Here is a 19,768-nt window from a genome sequence, read left to right as displayed (position 1 = left end):
TATATATATTTAAATAAAATAAAATTTAAAAAATATATTATTATATTATATATTTTAATACATATACAAAGTATATATAATATATATATATAAAATACATATATATATATAAGTACAGCTATATATATAATAAATAGCTACTATAAAACCACAGCAACAAGATAAATTTTAAGGCCTTGGTTAATATTTTGTTTTGTTTTAATATATGCACCAGTGTGATATATTATATGATTGCTCTCGTTTTGCCTTTGGGTTTTTTATTTAAAACTGTTTAGGGAACAAATTATAGATGTTATTTTGTTCTGTCCGTTTCCAGCTAAGATTTCCATGACTAATACTTAGAGGTGATGGATTTGCCTTAGGGGAAAAAATTATTGCAACTATTAGCATCAGTGCTGAGCAATTCTACAGTAGTAGAAGCTGGATGTTCGTGAAGCTTGATGGTGCTCATACCGTTCAGGTTCTCTGTTTTAAATAAAAAGGCTGGTCTCAGTGAATCTTGTCTTGTTGCAAATGGGAGCTGCATGTTTCACTCTAAAAGCAACCCTGGACTGACTTACTGCTTAACAGTAGTTGTGAATTACCAGTAGTGATTTGTGTAGACTTTCAGAGTTTTTGCAGGTTTAGCGTATCTGAAAGCATTTATCAGTGTTTCTTTACATCAGCTGGGCTTGTGTCTGGAAATGTTAATGAATGTCTGAGATGAAGCAACAAGCCTGTGCTTCCATGGTTCTTGCTCATTTTTGAAACCTTTGTATTGCTTTAAATAAATTAAATCAGAGTTTCAGCTTGATGATTACATTTTACTTTTTTCCTTGCTTCACCTTCTGTCCTCTCATAAATTGATAGGGACACTGTTCTTGTCCACATTCTTAGGAAGCTAAACAACACTTACTGTGTTAAGGCTGGTTTGAATTAAGTAAATTTTCCCAAAATTTGATATTGTAAGATTGCTTTTTATCTTCTTCACAATTATGTTGTCTCGTTTGTTTATTTATTTATTTATTTATTTATTTATTTATTTATTTTAAAGTGAAAAGACAGTGTCTTGGTTTTCAAAGATTTTCAGGATGCAGTCAACCAGTCCCCTTACCATCCATATAGAACTCATCTCATAAAATAAATGGTAGCAGAAGGTTTAGAAGATGCACCCCCATTTCTGCCTGAACTTGAATGTCTCATGGATTTTTGTGCCCTAAGTATTCCATTGCATTTGCTTTCACGTTAGCTCATGCTCTGTAGCATTAATGAAAGCAGTGGAGCATTGTTTTGATATTACTCTTTGTTTTTCTCTCTAGCTGTGTGCTGCCCACCTGCCAACCCGATCAGAGGCACCAAACCACTATCAAGCAGTATGTCGGGCTCTGTTTACAGAAACAATGGAACTGTACACTTTCTTGGCCAAAATTAAAAGTGCAAAAGAGGTAAGCAGTCTGAGAAGGTTTTCTACTTTTGAGCTCATTACTGTGTGAACCAGGCTTACAAAATCACTTTTGTACTCAGCCACTAGTGAACGTCAGATACTTGAGGAAATGATCTGTAGTGTTCAGAGAGAGCAGTTCTACAGCTGAGATTTCTTTTTTCTTTTGGCTTGTAACCATTTACAAGTGTCTTGTAGAAATAGTTATTAATTGTGACTAACCTATTTGGGAGTAAAAAAAAAGATTTTCTTGGGGGAGTTACACATTGCATATGTGCAAGGTCTAAAAACTTCTCTGGTGTTTCAGGGATGTTGTGAAGTGTCAGAGCTTTACCTGTTGTTCCTCACCTCCTTCTCATGCCATATCTTTGGCTGAGAATTACCCGAGATTCTTCTTGCTGATATTTTGTCCCCAATCAGCAGCTTTCCTTACCTATGGTGTGATTGCCTTGTTTGGTTCTTGCATAGGCTTCACCACAGAGCCAACTTAAAAAAGAAATATTTCCTCCTATAGGTCATGATGCTGATGTTCACTGCCCGCTTGGATGTTACTGTTGACTGAAGGGCCATCCTATGAACCACTGCAATTAAATAGTCTGACTGAAGGATAAGTTTTAGGGTGGGCAGATGATTTTTAGCTAAGATAGCTTTAGTGATCTGGCCTGCAGAATGGCTCCATAAACAATTTTATTAACACAGTGGAGGTGTTGGCTACATTGGAAAACTAGTGGGTGAGGGGAAGGGCAGGGAAGGGAAAGATGCTTCTTAAAGCTGGTTTCTTTACCAAAGTTATCTTGTCACGTAACGACACTCTCATAATTTTTCTTTTTAATAAATCCCTGAAGAATTTTCCTTTCTTTGTAAGTCAGTACCTTTGAAAAGCAGGATGGGATTTTACAGCCTGATCTCAAAACTTTTCTTCTGCAAGAGACAGAGCTATTCCACCCACGCACACATACTCCCACTGTTTTCCTTCGTCTGGTTTTTGGAAACAAACACAGCAAATACCTCCACCCAAAAACAAGAAGTCATTCCTTGTCAGATTAATGAGCTGAATCAGCTCATCAGAGGGTCAGATGAACCTCAAAGCAGCACAAGAGAGCTTTTATCTTCACGCTGCTGGGGGAAGACACAAACCAGGCAAAGGCATAGAGGACTGGCGCTGTCTTTTCTTCCTGGTGGAGATGCATCTGTCCAAGGGGGAGAATCCTTCAGAGATGTTTTTCTGTTGCACAGGGTCAAGTTTCATCTCCATTTTTCCTCCTTTAACTCAAGCAGCATCACACAAGGATAATTTTGACAGTGTCAGTGCAACTAAAGAGCCACCTGTTTTCCAAAGTGCCTGTGTTGCGGTTCATCTGCATCCAACACGCCTGATACAGCGAGCAGACGGTGTAGAATGTCTCTGTGCTAATTCTGTCTTCTGAACCGTGACATCATTAATTTCACATCTTGGTTTTTGACTGCTCCTTAATGTTCTGACCACCAGACATACTTATTGAGAGACCTGTGCTAGAAATGCCTCAGCTAATAACTATTGCAAAGGCCATGTTGAGGCTCAAAGATAAGACCCTTTGGAGTTTTTCTTTCTACTCAGATAGGAATTATGTTTCCAGTAGTTCTTGAACATTTTGGCCACAGTAAGCACTATTATGACATGTCTGTTGTCAATGTCAAAACAAAATATCGTCTTTTATAACTACTTTAAGTTAACTTAACAATGATGGTTTAAAATTTATTTTTAAAATAAAGGGGTGTTTTGAATTTGCAAATTATTTAGTCACCTTGTAATTGGATATGAAAAACCAACAGTATCTGATCGCACCATAGAGCATACTATGAGTTAATCCCAAATGAAAGAAACCATTTGCCTCTCAAAGGTTGTTAGGCATTGATTCAAAGCACATTTAGGTCAAAGGAAGTAATCCTTCTAGATGGAATTTTGGCCCTACTGAAATGAGCAAGACTTTTATTGCTGCACCCAACCAAGGCCAGAGTTTTGATATTCTGATTTCATTTTACATTGGGTCAGTCTCCCTGTAGGCATGCAAGAAGTGACCAAGAAAACTGTCTTACAAGCAGCTTTTGGAATCTGAATACTTTGGTTTTATGATGTGCTTGATCCTTGCTTATAGCTTTCATTTGACTATAGATTTAGAATGTATTTAATTTTGAAAATAAGGTAGCATACAAAGAAAAAGATCCGTGTGAAGAAAATATGAGGTAGAATGCTTTAAATCTTGCTAGACCATTTTAAAATGACCTCTGTAGTTATACTTTAGGCAAGCAGGAATCATATGATCACACTAGGTTTGTGCCAGTAAAAGCTGTGGTGTTGTTTATGTGCTTTTCTCTCTTGCAAATACGTAGAAGGATCTTAATTCATGAGAAATACAGTTAAATACATTTAAGTCAATAAATTCCTTTTCCATTTGTTATTGTCAGATGAGTATTGGGTATAAAGGAGAGAAACACCTAATACTTCAGTAAGGATATTTTGTTGTCATTACCTTGTGGTGTTTGTATTGGCAGTTAACTGGGAAAAAAAAAGTTATATACATCAGCTCCAATTTTAACAAACCTTATGCTGTGTGATATTGTGTTTGTCACACTAAAGATGCCAGGAATTTTAAACTGTTAGTTTATTTCAAAACCTGACGGCTTTATCTGGAGGTCTTCCTTTAAAATCCCTCAGACCTAGACACAGTTGAGGATTGAAGATCAAAATGAAATTGAAAACACTGAAAGGGAGGAAAAAATCCTCTAAAATTACTTAAAATAGCTTACCTATGAATAAAATTGATGTGAAATCCCATGGATTCCTTCTAGGGCCACTGGATGGCATCTGGGTATCTGTTTCCCAGGTATATGAAGATCATAGTTTTAACTCAGTGAGTGCTTAAACAGCCCAATTCATTGTGGTGGAAGAGGGAGCATTTTTATCTGCAGAAATGCACTTGCATTTGGACCCAATCTGACCTGTCTTTTACTACAGCCCAGGACAGGTTTAGATGGTAAATAAACTGTGAAAGAGGCAGAAAAAATATTGCTGTCATGCTGTTTTCAATTTGGCACTGTAAAAACTTGTCAGGATTCTGAGAGTTACGGGATTTCATGAGGGACAGATCACAAGGCAGGAAGGACAGGCATAGAGAGTTGTAACATGTTTTGTTGCTGATATATATACTGAGCAGTCATGTGCTCTCCAGTCTATCATGTGAACATCCCTGTCATATAACAAATGGAATGCAGTTTCAGAAAGGGTTTTATTGGCATGCATTTGGGTGAGTGCATTAATCAGAAATGATGAAGCAATGAGTGAGCTGTTCAGGTCATCTCAATGGATGTCAAATAAAACATTTAAGGCACTTTGTCACATACTCGATGCTATGTGGTTTATATTTCCAGTCTGCCTGTGTATGAAAGGTCAGCAGTAAAGCTGACTTGCAGACAGGAAGACGGTACTTCTGTTCTTAAAGAGAATTAAATGTTTAATGCAGTGGATGCACAGGGCAGGACTCAAGCCAGAGTTGAGAAAGGTGTGATACTACTATTGCAATAAGAAAAAAAATAAACAGAGTAACAGTAGTAAAAATACCCATTTGTGTGGAATGCCAGCAGCAACTCCAAAGGTAGGCTTGAAATTAAGTTAACAAATCTGATCTAACTTTGCATCTTTTTGCAAGCTGAAGTTTTTCTAGCAAGTTTACTGCAGTGTTTTTTCAGCTTGCTGGCAGCATCTGTACGCTGCTCAGACTCTGAAAGTTGCCTTTGCTGCACATCCACCCCGGGTACCATCTGCTGCCATCCAGAAGTGGTCTTCTGATGGACCAGTACCTCCTAACTCTGTTTCCTACTGCTTAAGCATTTATCACTGATGGCAAAAATAGAGTACAACTTGTTTGTCATCTCAGGCAGTGAGCTCTTAAAATTGCAGTAGGAAGATTCCACAAAAAAAGGGGCTCCCTCCCTTTTTTTTTTAATGTACGTGGGGAAAAATGGTCAGCAAGGTGGAGGAAATGCATGCATGTGTGGTCAAGGGGAAGGTAGTTTGAATATCTGCTGAAAATGGACCTCATGTAAAAGAAAAGATTAATCTTTTTCAGGATCATCCAAAAGTCACTGAGATCATCTTTGTTGGCACCTAGCCATAGACAGGAATGTAGGCACAAATAAGTGATGCCCGTGAGATAAAGCAAATGCTTCTGCTGTGGAGTATCTGAAAAGGTCATGCATGTTGCTCAGAAATTGCAACAAGTGTGACTGAGAGAGACAGAGAGAGAGACTGTGCAAGCACAGGAGAGCAGAAATTTCTGCTCTGGATCAGACCAGGGATCCACCTGCCCTGCTGTCCACATAGTGAACCTGCTTTATTGAGGGGACATCTGCCCTAGGCGTCCTGCAGCTCCCTCATGCTGCCCAGTCTTGTCTTCTGGAGTTTGTGCTCCATGTGTGCTTCATGCCTGGGTGAGCCCACAGTGTGCCCTTGTCACCAAAAAATGTGAAATATTGCCTGCAGGTCAAGGGATGTGATCCTTCCCCTCTGCTCAGCACTGGTGAGGCCACAGCTGGAGCACTGGGTCCCATTCTGGGCTTCCCAGGACCAGAGAAACATGGACATAAAAGGGCCCGTGAAGGGCCACAAAGACGATGGACTGGAACTTCTCTCCTGTGAGGAAAGGCTGAGAGAGCTGGGGCTGCTCAGGCTGGAGAAGAGAAAGCTCTGGGGGTCTCATCTACATCTACAAATACCTGAAGGGAGGGTGCAAGGACAGATCCAGGCTCTTTCCAGTGGTGCTCAGTGACACGGCCAGAGGCACTGGGCACAACCTGAAACATAGATAATTCCTTCTGACCATTAGGAGACACTTTTTCACTGTAAAGGTGACTGAGCACTGGCACAGGTTGTCCAGGGAGGTTGTGGAATCTCCATCCTTGGAGTTATTGAAAAGCTGCCTGATAATGGCCTTGGGCAACTGCCTCTGGGTAGCCCAGCTTGAGCAGAGGGTTTGAACCAGATGACCTCCAGAGGTGCCTTCCAATCTCAACCGCCCTGTGAGTGGTACCAGCAAATGGTGATGCCAGCCCATAGCAGAGCCAAGCATTCATGGGTGTGCTGTGGGTGATAAACTCCACAACTTGGCACGGCTGGTGCTGAAAGTCACCACGCGGTGCTGCGCAGCATAAAATCACAGTATCATAGTATGTTTGGGATTGGAAGGGACCTCAAAAGATCATCTAGTCCAATCCCCCTGCTGGAGCAGGAACGCCTAGGTGAGGTTGCACAGGAACAAGTGTCCAGTAGGCAGATGTGTCTTAATCTGCTGCAGTAGATTTGACTCATCTCTCAAAAGTTTTTAGAGATTGATTTATGCCCTAAAGCATAAAAATTAATATTCCTTCCAAACTAATTAAGATGGTGTGTAGTTTTATAATTGCAGTGCCATCTTTGCTTGCAGTGAAAGTCTGTGTTCATCAAAAACTCGTCCATAATTTCGTTATCCACAGTGCACTTTGCAATTAAGTTTTTGGTAGAATACAGATAAAGCTGCCAATCTGTCATCTTCATACTATTCTTTTAAATCATGTTGCCTTTCATTTCTGTCCTTTCTGATGTGGAATCAAAATTCTTTCCGTTTACCTGGATATATTTCAATCTGATCTGTATGAAAATGTAAACATACAAATTCTAATTAAGTATATGAGCAGAAATGAAATGGTTCCTTTCGTTTTTTCCCGGTTTCATGCCATGCGAAGACTCAATTTGAAAACAGTTAATTAAAAAAGTCAAGTGCTGCTTCCCATGGCTATACTGGTGTATTATTTGTGCAAAATATGATAATAGAGATAGTTAATAGGTACCTAGACAATGTTAATGGCTAACTTATTTTGGAAAGGTGGTTATTGGCTAAGTTACTCTGAATAGTCTTGTGACTGTAAAAGCTGTTAAATACCCTGCTGCTTTCATTTTCAGAAAGCACAGCTGGAGAAAGGAGTTGATTCACAAACTTTTCTGCTCCAAATTCACTTTTGCCTGCACATCCAGACTTCTAGTGACTCCACTTTTGCAACTGTGTTGCCATCAGGCTTGCAGACCCATGGTGTTTCGTTTGATCCCTCAATTTAGGTGCTTTAATAAGGGAAAAGGTTGCTGGTTTGGTTTTGTGGTTGGTTTGTTTTTCTTAGGTGATGCAGGCACTGTCACTAAGTAAGTGTTATATGCACTTGGTTTGAAGCTTTTTTGCCTCTTTGAATATTACCCTTTCCAGAGCTGAGCAAAGTGTGTTGGTCCAGACCACTATTATATGAAGACCTTTGTCTGATACCCATTCATGAGGTTTTCATGGACTGGTGTAACTGATGCTATTCCCACATTTGAGTTACAAGGGGTTTGGATCTTTTCAAAGAACTTGAGTAATACTGCTGGCCAAGCCCTTAGACTTTACACCCATCTTGGATAGCTGAATATATAAAAGCAAGCTTTCCCCTATGTGAAGGTTATATTTTTTAAAGCTTTGCCTAGAAGTGCAAGAATTTTTTATTAGTTTTGCAGGTAGCAGCGTAAGAAATGATTCCTAAATAAGGAAATCAACTGAGAACTGCAGTAGACTGTGTTCTGCAATTGGTGAAAGACTAAGTCCAGATCTGGATTCCCAAGAATGCCGTCTTCATTAAAACGTTGCGTGTTAGAGAGCATTTTGTGGTAGCGAGCCTTTGACGTTGCGCTGACAAGTGTCTTATATAAACTCCCATCTGTCAGCGAGCCCAGGAGAGCGCGTCTAAAATGTGGGACACTCAGCAGCAGCAAATCAACTGCCTGCTTTTAATAGCACAGCAAGACGTTTGAAGACATTTGGTATTTTTATTACTACCTTTTGTCACAAAATGCTTTTTTTTTTTAATATTTTTTTTTAGTGACCAAATGCTGTAATGGTTTTAAAAAAGCCAAAGCTGTTGAAACACTCACTTCCTACACATCCAACCCTTATTTCCTGAATGAATGCCCAGGCTATAATAGGTGAATCAGGTCTGTGGTTCTGGGATCATTTAGAAAAACCCTTCTAAGATGTTTCTGTGTTTTGAAATGGAAACCCATTTAGGCCATGTATTTGTTATGCTGTCATAGCTTTGCTTAAGCCGTTGTGCCAAGGGTGTAAGTACAAGTGGCTACAGCCACTGTGGTGACTCAGATTTTGGATCCCAGTTAGGTTCTGACAAATGGCCTCTTGTATCGTGAATGTGTCGGTTTCCATAATTTATGATCGAAACAGATGCTGAAACCCACTGATGCTGGCCGGGATGCTGGAGGGAAATGATAATATTTCATTTAGGCTGGAAGTTTAAAGATAATCATTTGTCACTGTGAATTTATTCCTTCCTAAGCAGCACCTGACATGTGCAGAAGAGTTTAAAGAAGCACTGGCTGCAGGATAGAGAACTTGCTGTTTCTTTTTCTCCCCAATCCTACAAAGCTTTCTGACATCTATGATGATGGAAATTCCTTTTCTTTCTACTGTTCTCCACTAACTGCGTGGTGAGCTGCATTTAGAGATCCGAGCTGGGTGCCGTGGAGGGGAATGAACCATCCCTGCAAAATGCGGGTCTGTGCTGGTGTGAGCAATGCAGCTGGAGCACTCAGCTGCGATGGGCAGGAGCAGGAGCCCAGCTTTGGCAGTGGCCTGTGCTTGGATCAGCTCCTTTGGATCATAAAACTGCACTTTGAGAGACTTATCTCTTGGTTGGCAGGTTTTGCTTTTGCAGCTCTCCAGCATCGCTTACACCTGGGCTTTCTCGGGTAGAAACTGCCCCTCTAGCTATGTTCCAGAGAGACTAATTGGATGGTTGCCTTATTTGGAACATCTTTCAGCTGTTCAAGGGTTTTTTTTGTTCCCTTCTTATTTTCAACTGTTAAGAAAAACAGGTTGCAATCTTTTTAGCTTCATGGAATATTTATGTCAATCAAAGGCATGAGCCTTTGGGCATAAACCAGCCCAGTAAACTGTATGGTAGGAAACGTGATTGCCGAGGTGGGTAGTTGCAGCAAATCTTGTTGAATGGTCAGAGCAAAGGTTAAGCAGCTGGAACATGTTATTTTTTTGAAAAATTAATGTGTACCTTCAAATATGGAAAGAAATAGCAAACCTGACAGCTGTGAGCTCATTTACTGAGGTTAGCTTTTTGATTACAAAGAGGAAAACGAGAAAGTATGAAAATGATGGATTTTTTTAAAAATTTTTATCAGTGTTAGCAGTTTGCAAGAAAGCAACTAATTTACAGTTCAGAGATACCACATTTGAAATGATTACTGAAACTCTGTGATACAGAAAAGAAGATACGCTAGGCAGCAAAATACACAGAAGTGAGGCCTTTAAGATACTCGTTCTTTCCATTTTCCTTATTTTTCTTTTCCTTAGAGAAGGGTGATTGTCTGTAAGTGTCAGACTGACTGCAGCAACAGGACCAACACACGTTTCTGTAAAGACATTTTTTCCCGATTGGGTATCCTCTGGTGATGCTGCAAGTCATGCCCAAATGTTCCCACATTGTCCCATGGTATATTTGCTTTTGTAGTGTAGGTGATTTATGGGTCTTCTTAGAGTCTTTCAGTAAATGATGTATTTTATTTTTATAGGGCAATGGTAGTATTTCTTCTTTGATATGAAAGCAAGTATGTTATTTAAATAAGACAGTAAACAACCCATCTGCTCTCTTTCCAAAACCTCTGTGGTGGCTTACTCTCATGTGCTCTCCCTGTAACCAGGTTTGGTAGATACTTGCACTCTGATAAATGTGCAAGTTAAACACTGTTCCAGTGAGGGCTTTCACTTCTTCCACTGAAAGGATGACAGTTTTGGAACTGCTTCCAGGAAAATACTTTTTTACAGAATAAGTTTATTTTTAAGTTTTATGGGAAGCTCAAAAACTAAATTGAGACCACTTGTTCAGTTCTATTAAAGAAAGAGTTTGAGTACTCAAAAGTGCGAAAAAGATTATTGAGAAATACAACTGTTGGACTTCTGACCTGTTGCTTTAGTCTCATAAAATGAACAAGTAGTTAGCAGAGGATTTAACTATCTATTTTGAATACATTGCTGAGTACTTAGAAAGCAGATCAAATGAAACATTGTTAGGGATTTCCTGGAAAGTACAAGTGGAATGTAGTATTAAGAATTTGTTTGTACATCTGATTCCAGAACATTTCAATACAGAGGTAAACTAAAAAATAGCATTTTGAATATACAGTTCTTCGTGTGTATGAGATCATTTCTGTAAAGCTATGGCCTTTTCAATCTTTTACTTGCATTTCCCTATGTACAAGCTTGCCTATTCTTTGGTCTACTGTAATTTTTAATCATTTTTCATTTTATTAGTAGTATGAAAGCTTTTTTTTGCCCCTTTTCAAACAACCTTTTCTGTATTTGCATGATCTGATCTTGTTCACAAATAGCTGTTTTTACCTTTGAAAGATCTGTTTCTCTTCCTTACATGATTTTATTATTCAGATTTCAGAATCAATAACCATGTTATACAGACTACTTGATATCAATATGAATGCAAGTCTGTCACTATTCAGTTTAAAGGATTTCTCAAAGTTTATTTCTCCTCACAACTGACTTTCTGGGAATTTCTCCTCTACAAGAATGAGTTGTCTTGAATTCAACAAGTAACAATAATTTTGGTATTAATGGCATCCTTAGTAAGTCAGTAACATTTTCTGTGTTGTAGCTGAACAGACCTGCTAGGTGGTTGGGGTTTTTTTTCTGTGCATAGCCTGATTTTAGCAATATTAAAATTTCTATACATGGTTTTCATCTGGTATGCTGTTATCTGAAGTACTCTTGTACTCAAAACTTCAGATTTTTTTTCCAGCATTTAAGGAAAACTTTTCAATGAAGAGAAATATACTCAAATAGTACTTCAAGTTACTTTTACAGTCACGAAACATTCAGTAGAATACCTAAGCAACATAAGTTAACCAGTGTCAACAATTAAGCTTCAGTTTTACTTGAGAGCAGTGCCACCATTTGTTTGTTGACTCATTTTCTTTTCATTGGCAGAATCTGAAGAAGATTCAAGAAATGGACAAAGAGGCAAGTGATGAATCCAGCACAGATCTTGATGACTTAAAAAATGCTGACTGGGTAAGACAACAATTGAATAGTGATTCAGCATCATTACTACTAGCAGTTTATATTTCTTTATAATGCTTACCTAAAGTCCTTTGTTTTATTTTAAAATCAGTGCGTGTTGTTTTTGTAACCTAAGAATTCATAGTAAGCCATGACAAGTTAGAACCAAATGAATTCTCAACCTTCCTTCTCAGACAGATGAAATAATACAAGTATCCAAGCATTATCTTTTTCCTTCAGACTGGTTTTGTAGAGAAGCTTTTGCAATTTAAGAAGAACTGGACATTTAGGCAGGTATCGTGCTGACTGCCCTTCAAAGGGCAGAGCCATCAACTCAGTTTCTCCAAGGGTGAAAGAAAAAAGTTGCAGAGAAACTCTTAACAGAAAGTAGCTTGTTTTGTTTTCTAGTTACTATTCTTGCCAGTTCATAGAGGAATATTATGAGGTTCTTAAAAATACTTGATTTCAGTCTCCCATTCTTCTATCCACCACATGTTCTTCCTCCTCTCCAGCCATTCTTGCTGCCCAAAAAATGAGAGGGAGGCATTAGCGCCTCAGAGCAAATGGAAGTTCAGTACTGAGAGGATATTGCTAAATCTTAGGACTTGGGGTCTATTCCAAAATTTCTGTTTGAAGAACAACTACTGGGAATTTTTGCAAGAAAGTTCTGGGCCTACAGGAACCAAAGTTTTAGATTCAATCACTCTTTTAATTCCCATACTGTTAGCTCTCAGTCTAGAAGCTTTCCTGACGTGCTTGCAGTATATTTGAAATGGAAATACAGAGGTACGATATGAGAATTTCAGATTCTTTTTCTGTATTATCTTGGAGACAACCATCACTTGAGGTGAGACTGCAGTCATGCTGAGTTGCAACAAAGTTTTGTTACATTCATGAGGGTTAAAAATAGACTTAAATAAAATAGGGTTTGCTTGATGTGTTAAAATAGTACAACTGTACTTATTTGGTGGAAAGGGGAATGAACAACAATGAAAGGGGAATGAACAACTTTGGTTTAATCTGAGGTGGTATTCAAAGGTAAAGTATCAAATAAAATTTCTCTCTGTTTTCTCTTCAGGCTCGTTTTTGGGTACAAGTGATGCGAGATCTCCGGAATGGTGTTAAACTTAAGAAAGTTCAAGAGCGTCAGTACAACCCGCTCCCAATAGAATATCAGCTCACGCCCTATGAAATGCTGATGGATGATATTAGATCCAAACGCTATACCTTAAGGAAGGTCATGGTAAGTCAACAGAGTGACTAGAATTTGTCAAATCTGAAATGTTCTTTTCCTTTTTTGTCTTCTTATTTTTTTTTCGGAGAACCTTGAAATTATGATTTCGTGTAAATAGTAATGTTTATGGTTTTGATATGGCATCTCGAATTTACATAGTATATTGAGGGTAAAAAATGTGAAAACAACAAATATTGTGTATTTTGTTTTCCATATGGCAGACATTTAACATTCTGAAAGAAATACCTACATATCATATGCTTGGACAAATAACTTGTGTTGGTTTTATGATAATGCTAAGAGTCACATCAGAAGTCCTGTCACACTTTCTGCTGAGAGATTATTTTAGGCTTTTCTTACTGGGGAGAACATTTATTTTGAGTTACAACATAATTTTTGGAATTCCAGAACGTAAAGTGCTACCGTGTTGTTACATGAGTGGTACTGTGACAGGAAAGGAAAACCTACAGTGATCGAAAACTTAGATTACCTATGAACTATATTGCAGTGTTTGAAAACTTATGTTACCGTGATCTGTTATGAATTTTCAAGGAACACTCCATGTAAAAAAATTTAAATCTTCAATTTGTAGAAGATGAGCTTAATTATTTTCAGCATATCCTGTTGCTGCCTTCAAGTCAACACTATGCCAAAGCAAGCTGGAGAGTGTTGGTTGGTCTCATCCTCCTAGATATTCATAAAGGTGCATGTAAGATTGACTTAAGGCACTCTTTTTACCAGAAACCATTTGATATTTAGTGGTGTCTCCCTATTCTTTCTTTCCTTTTGGTTTATAGTCTGTTCAACATTAAGGTGTTTTCCTGATAAGCTAGCAACTGATCTGAAGGGCCCCTTACCCTCGTAGGACATTTTAAACCCCTTTGTCAGAGGCATAAATTTGGTCAATGTCAATATTTATACCTTGCACTTACTTATCTTTGCCTGGCATTAGTTACAGTGGAAGCATTGTCTTAGAATATGCAGCGTCCAAATGTATTTGCTTTCCTAACAAAACCTCACATAACCTTTGTTAGTGAGAAAGCCATGATTCCACCAGAAAAAATCAGAGATGGGGGTGGAGAGGAGACAGAAAGTGTATGGTTTGTTCTATCCGAGATAATTTGAAAAAAGAATAAAGGAAGACAAAATTAGAACAACTACATGGGGAGCAAATAAATGAGTTCTGTTAGAAGTATAAATGCCTTTTATGTATGAGCTGAAAGTACTTTCCTAATCAAGATCTGGATTTTCACTATCAGATTGTATTTATTTTCTGCAGCAGATGTTGCTTAAATATTAAATCAATAGGGTAAAATACATACCCAGGTCTTGATGTGATCTCTTTCTGCTAACGAGTGAGAGAACTGCGCTAAGTGTTCCTGCTTCCCCGTGCAGAAGAGGAACAGTCCCCTCAGGACCTTGCTTCCTGTGTGCAGTCAGTGTAGTAGTTTTGTTTGATTGGGATCCCCTGGGTCATCTAATTTTGCTTTTGTCAGACTAGCCTCAAATTCACCTTCTGCTGAGCAAGGTCCTGCCTCTTCAGAAGAGATTTTCTTCATTATATGGTAGGTCATGGGGGCACAGCTGTTCCTATGTTTATCCAGACTCTCACTGTATACGAAATCCCTGCAAGCATCTATTTTTGTCCTGCTATCTTGCCTGCTAGGTAGGTTGTCCAAAGTGACCTCTGGACATAAACATGAATTGGGATTACAGTCAGCTGCAGGTACAGTACTTGTAGTGCTGTCTGTGATGTGGTTGTTGGCTTAGTTTGACAACTGCTAATGACATTGTGTTAAAAAATATCTTCTTATTGGAAACCTTAAATTCACTAACTTGGATTCTGTTGCACAGTCTCCTTGAAAAATGTGCAAAGCATGCACGACGATGAGTGCAGATTGACACGAAATGTGTGGAGCCTGAAGGATTCAAACAAAAATGCAAGTTTAGTTAGATCACAGCATCTTTTAGCTGACCGTCATGGTTCGAAGCTGATTATATGGTTTAGTGCTAGAGTTAGGTTATGGTTGGACTCAATGATCCTGGGGGTCTCTTCCAACTGAAATGATTTGATGATTCTATGATTCTATATGTAATCCCATCAGAGAAAACTGCTGTGGTTCTTGGGAAGAGGAGAAAAGGACAAAAATCTGAAATATTAATTTTGAGGCAGCCTGGGCAAGATGGATTATGTTTCTTTCTATCAGTCAAAACAGATGTTTGGCAAAATTTTTATTTAAAGCAATTTTTTGCTTTAAATTTATAGAGAGTATTTTAAGACTTGTTAGCTTGTGAAAATGCATATGCTACTAATAATAACAAGAGGTTAAGTACATTTTTTAAGCAAATGAGATGCAACATGAAGTCTTTACTGTTCTTTTTATTAATATAATGCTGTATTTAAAAGGGTAGCTTGATTTGTCCCTGACTGCTCAGTACTCTGAGTAGAAACCAGGAAAGGAACAAATGTTCCTATAGGTGCATTACTCAGGAACTATTTTGGTGTTTCAGACTATGAGAAGTGTTAGTTAACAGATGCCAATAACTGGAGCTGTCTGTTCTCGCCCGTCTTCAGTCAGCGTGCGAATATTAAAAGTGTTCTGAAGATGTAAAATGCCAAATTCTGGGCTTTTTGTAAATAACTGGTTTAACTAGTTTCAGTCACGTTGGCATTTCTGTTTCAGTACAAATGAAAAGAATTTCAAATTTGTCATTTCTCTATCCTTCCAGTGCAATAGTCAGTGTTTGTGTTGTTGTTGTGGGAAAAAGATAAATTGAATCCTGGCATTTTGTAATCTTTGCATGTCTACCTGAAGAGATTTAGTAGTATTTTTCTTCTATGGAGCACTCACTCCCAAAAAAAGTAAAAAATTGTGAACATGAGTAGAGTCAACACTTGGAAATGGGGAAATTTGAGAATTAAATTACTCTTACAGGCATGTTTTTTCTTTATTATGCATATGTGTTAAGCTACAGCTTCTAATTCCACATTGGTTGCCAATTAGCTCCCTTTCCTGCCCACCTCCCCCCTCCAAGATGTGCACCCTTCACTGCATTCCTTGAGCAGCGCTTATTGGATGATAACTGATATCTTGTATGTTACTTATTCAATTAATGGCCATGAGGTGCCTTTTATGTAGTACCCAAACTCAGCATTAAATTGTATAGCAGTTAAATTCTTCCCAGGCAGCGATGCTCTTTGTATTCGAACTCTTCACAAGTACCTGTGATGCAATGGTATTCGCTTGGACATGTTGCAGAAGGTGAATATATAATATATATAGGCTTATAGGTTGAAGTTATTATTATAAAAAATATCCAGTAAATTGAATGTCTAATCTGAGAATCCTGTGGCGTAGTTGTTTGGGTATTTTTAACAAAAAATTATTTATTTCTTTACATTACTTACGTTAATTGCTTTAACAGCTGTGCATGGACAGGATTTTCATGAGCAAGATTTCAGATGTTTCAAGCTGGACGCAGAGAATGTGAGGAAAAGACTTTGCCCAGTTTGTCCAGCTGAGCATTGTGGAGTCTGTCGTGCTCTAATGCACAGCTCTGACTCGGTGTCACTGAGGGATATCCAGCTGCTTGTAGCGGGGAACTTGCCTTTTTCATCCTCTGTCCTCATCACACGTTTCTGCAGAAGTTCAGGAGTCCTCCTAGGCAGAGCAGTGAGCTTTGCGGTTCCTATCATGCTTTAGGGGTATTCCGAGAAGGACTGGCCCTGTGCAAGTGCTGTGGTTATTATGTGGGATTGTAAACTTGGATCTGTAACAGATGTGCAGGAACAGCAGCGTGAATACAGTGGCTTAGGACGTGAAGCACCAAAGCACTTCATTCCTGGACACTTGAGCTTTCTGTGTGGTGTCAAATACACACTGTGTAACAACTATATTAACCAAAAGCATTATCCTGTCTGCATAATGAAACATGGCAAATCTGTATCTACCTAAAATGCTTTAATTCGCAACAGACCTTTATCATGAGCTGTTCTGGAAATGATGTAACATGCCCTCTCTGGCTCTTTCAATGTCCATGCAATTTCATTTTAAATGAAAATTTCTACATAGTACAAAACAATATCAGTTTATCGATGCCTCTTAATTAGAGATAGCACTCTCCTACTTCATGCTGTCACCTTTTACAGTAAGACAAAGAAATGGCTGAGATAATTGAATGTCAATGGTAAGAGGTGTTTCTTTTGTGAATGTCACGTGCAATGTACTTCTTGTTCAGGATCACCCTATGTAAAGTTCAGGCTTTAGCCAAAGGTTACTAAGTACCATTTGCAGCTATTTTTTAAACTACAAATCCATATTTATATATTAAAATGTGATGGTAGCAGGTTGTGAGTGAGTAGATGATTACATGGTAATTTTTCTGTGCTTTAGCTGTCTAGATGTCTAAATTTCTGATTGAATTTTATAATCCTTGGTTATGCTTTCCCTACACTGCCAGTTTTAATGCATACTTCTGTACAAAAGCTGTTTCATACACATGAAGACTTAGGATAGTTTTACAGTGTTTTGAGGTATTTATTTAAATACTATTTTGCAATTGGGACCAATCTGGTATGTGGGAAAAGAAAGATAATTTTGTTGGGTGTGGTGTGTGGTGTTTTGTCTTTTTTTTCCTCCTGCATGTATCATGGCTGCATCTGTGCAATATATCTCTGATTTAGATTTTAATCAAAAGCCATTCATTTTAATTAATTAAAGGATGCATATGAAATTGTTCATTACAGAAAGTTAGTTTGAGTAAAGAAATAGATCTAGCATGGACAGAGAGTATAAAAGCTTCCCCTTCAGTGTCTTTCATATCAGCATCTTGTTTGGGTGCTGAATACAGGTTGGGTTCTGCCACCAGCGCTCCTGCTCTTGGCTGAGAAACATCCACTTGCTTCACCACCAGCTCCCCGCATATCCTGTGGAAAATCACTTAAGCAAACCTTGCATTCCTCCTTTTCCAATCAAATGGGAATACTGATACTAATTATACTCTTGGTGGTGCTAAGTCAGGGCGTAGAGTGCCCTGAGGTGAAAGGCTCAGAGCCGTGTATAATTTATTTCATATTGTCATGCAGAGGGTTGTTCCCCAAGGCTGGAATGGAGATTATCAGTTTACAAAATGGCTGTTCTGATGGTGATAATTCTCAGCTCCAGCTATCAACTTTGACATCTGATGAACAGTAACTCGAGGAAGAGAGACTCCTCATTTCATTAACGATCCCACAAAGCATGCTGGCCTCAAAAAATTGCTCAGTCTTTAAACAGAAGAAATCAATCACACCACTTATAATAATATTCTCCTCGTGATAAAATGTCAGATCGCTGTTTAACATAAACCTCTTCAATTTTAATTTTTCTGAGCTATTTTTAGGAAGGTGATGCATGTTGCGGAGTTTAGCAGCTTGGTGTTCTCTGCCAAGCTGTATGAAATTTACTTTTAAGGAAGCGAAGGAGCTGTGCGGGGGGAACAAATAGAATTTGGACCATGTCTGGGGTAGGATACCTCCAGAAAGAGTTCCCAGGAAAGCAATGAAGTGTTCCCCAGGAGAGACTCTCATCGGCTTCCTTATCGTGGCTGTGATGAATCTTCTCTGTGAGGCTGTCACGCTGCCTCAGCCTGGAAACAGGGCAGAGCTCGTACGGCAGCTGCATGACATTGGGAAATTTCAATTTGGGATCACATTCAGGTGACTTTGTGGGCATTTAAACCCATTTTTCTGACTGCAGCATTCCTTCTGGTTAACAAAAGTGCATGCGATTTGACAAACCAGAGCGGTGTCTTTACATGTATTTTCTGGCTACAGAACTTGTATGAATAGTCTCCCAAAATATAATGAGCCAACCGACACTTAAAAAGGAAAAAGAAAAAAAAAAAAAAAACAAAACTGCTGAAATTTGGGACACTTTGATCTAAGAAATACGGTGGTGTGGGAATTTCTGTCAAATTGGAGCACAGGGCTGATAGCCAGCTACTTTGTAGTGGTAGGAGGTACCAGAAGGATGCCTGGCATAGGATGCTCTCTCGTCCCTGACAGTGTGCTTGGGCACTGTGCTACATGGAGGCTGAACCTGACAGGTGGATTTTTTTAAGCAAATCTGTACACTTATTCCCATTTACCAATCTCTAAATTCTCCACGTGATAGGAGAACTTCCATTTTCTTCTTCTATATCCTGTGCATACAGTGAATTGCTGACTCTTTCCTGTGACGTGTTGTATATGGTGTCACGTCTAAATGAGGTAATCAGAGAAGGACATGTCTGTCTCTCTGGAGAAAACCAACCAAACAAGCAAACAACCCTCAGTCAGCCCTTGTTCTACAGAAATATATGCTTTATAGTGAGGAAACATGCTTCCTGCACTTCAGTTGGCATGCCATGGCATTCTAGTGATTTGCTTTCTAGACATATTAACAAACTTCATTTTTCGCTTGAGTAACCTTTAAAACACAGGTGAAGAGGTAGCTATGAAATTACGCTCAGGGCTTCCTTCTCCTCTTTCTGGGATTTACACACAAGGGCAGCTCTTCATGGCCAGAGCAGCAAGATGAAGGCAAAAAAACAAGGGGAACATATTTTTCATCCAGTGCTGCAAGCAAATCATTGGTGATTGTGCCAGATACAGCTTAGCTTTCAGGTCAGTGCCTGGGAGATGGTACGAAGCTCAAGAAAACTGGGGCCTTAAAGAGCATCTCTGTTTCCTCAGGGGCTAAGAACAGAGATTTAGAGACTGTGTAATGGTTGACAGTGAGACATGGTTCAAATAAGTGTTTTTTCAAATGGTGTTGGCAACTTTTCTCCCAAGCAAGATAGAGTCTTCATCTGCGTTCTCCCATAGACACGATTGCAGCCTTGACATGCGATTTCATCATTTCAAAATCCTAAGTATTACTGATTGAAGCTGTGGTTATTCTGCAGCCATCTGCAAAGCTGAAAAGCTGTCATCCGCTTTTTTTGCCTGCCTGTGCTCTGCAC

General features: G+C 38.8%; 1 protein-coding gene across 3 annotated transcripts in view; it reads left to right on the top strand.

The window, feature by feature from the left end:
- The window catches only part of SPIRE1 (spire type actin nucleation factor 1), a gene marked incomplete at its 3' end in the record, with an annotated part of 129,038 nt that overhangs the window by 80,327 nt on the left and 28,943 nt on the right, over positions 1–19,768 (top strand). For all 3 annotated transcript variants that reach the window (XM_080338847.1, XM_080338846.1, XM_080338845.1), the window contains 3 exons: positions 1,299–1,424; positions 11,479–11,562; positions 12,629–12,793. In XM_080338847.1, the coding sequence (XP_080194973.1) occupies positions 1,299–1,424; positions 11,479–11,562; positions 12,629–12,793 (375 nt within the window). The remainder of the gene's footprint in view (positions 1–1,298; positions 1,425–11,478; positions 11,563–12,628; positions 12,794–19,768) is intronic.

Source organism: Nesoenas mayeri, assembly GCF_963082525.1.
Source record: "Nesoenas mayeri genome assembly, chromosome: 2".
Taxonomy (NCBI): Eukaryota; Metazoa; Chordata; class Aves; order Columbiformes; family Columbidae; genus Nesoenas; species Nesoenas mayeri.
Note: the sequence above shows the minus strand (reverse complement) of the source record. Positions and strands in the feature narration are given on the sequence as shown.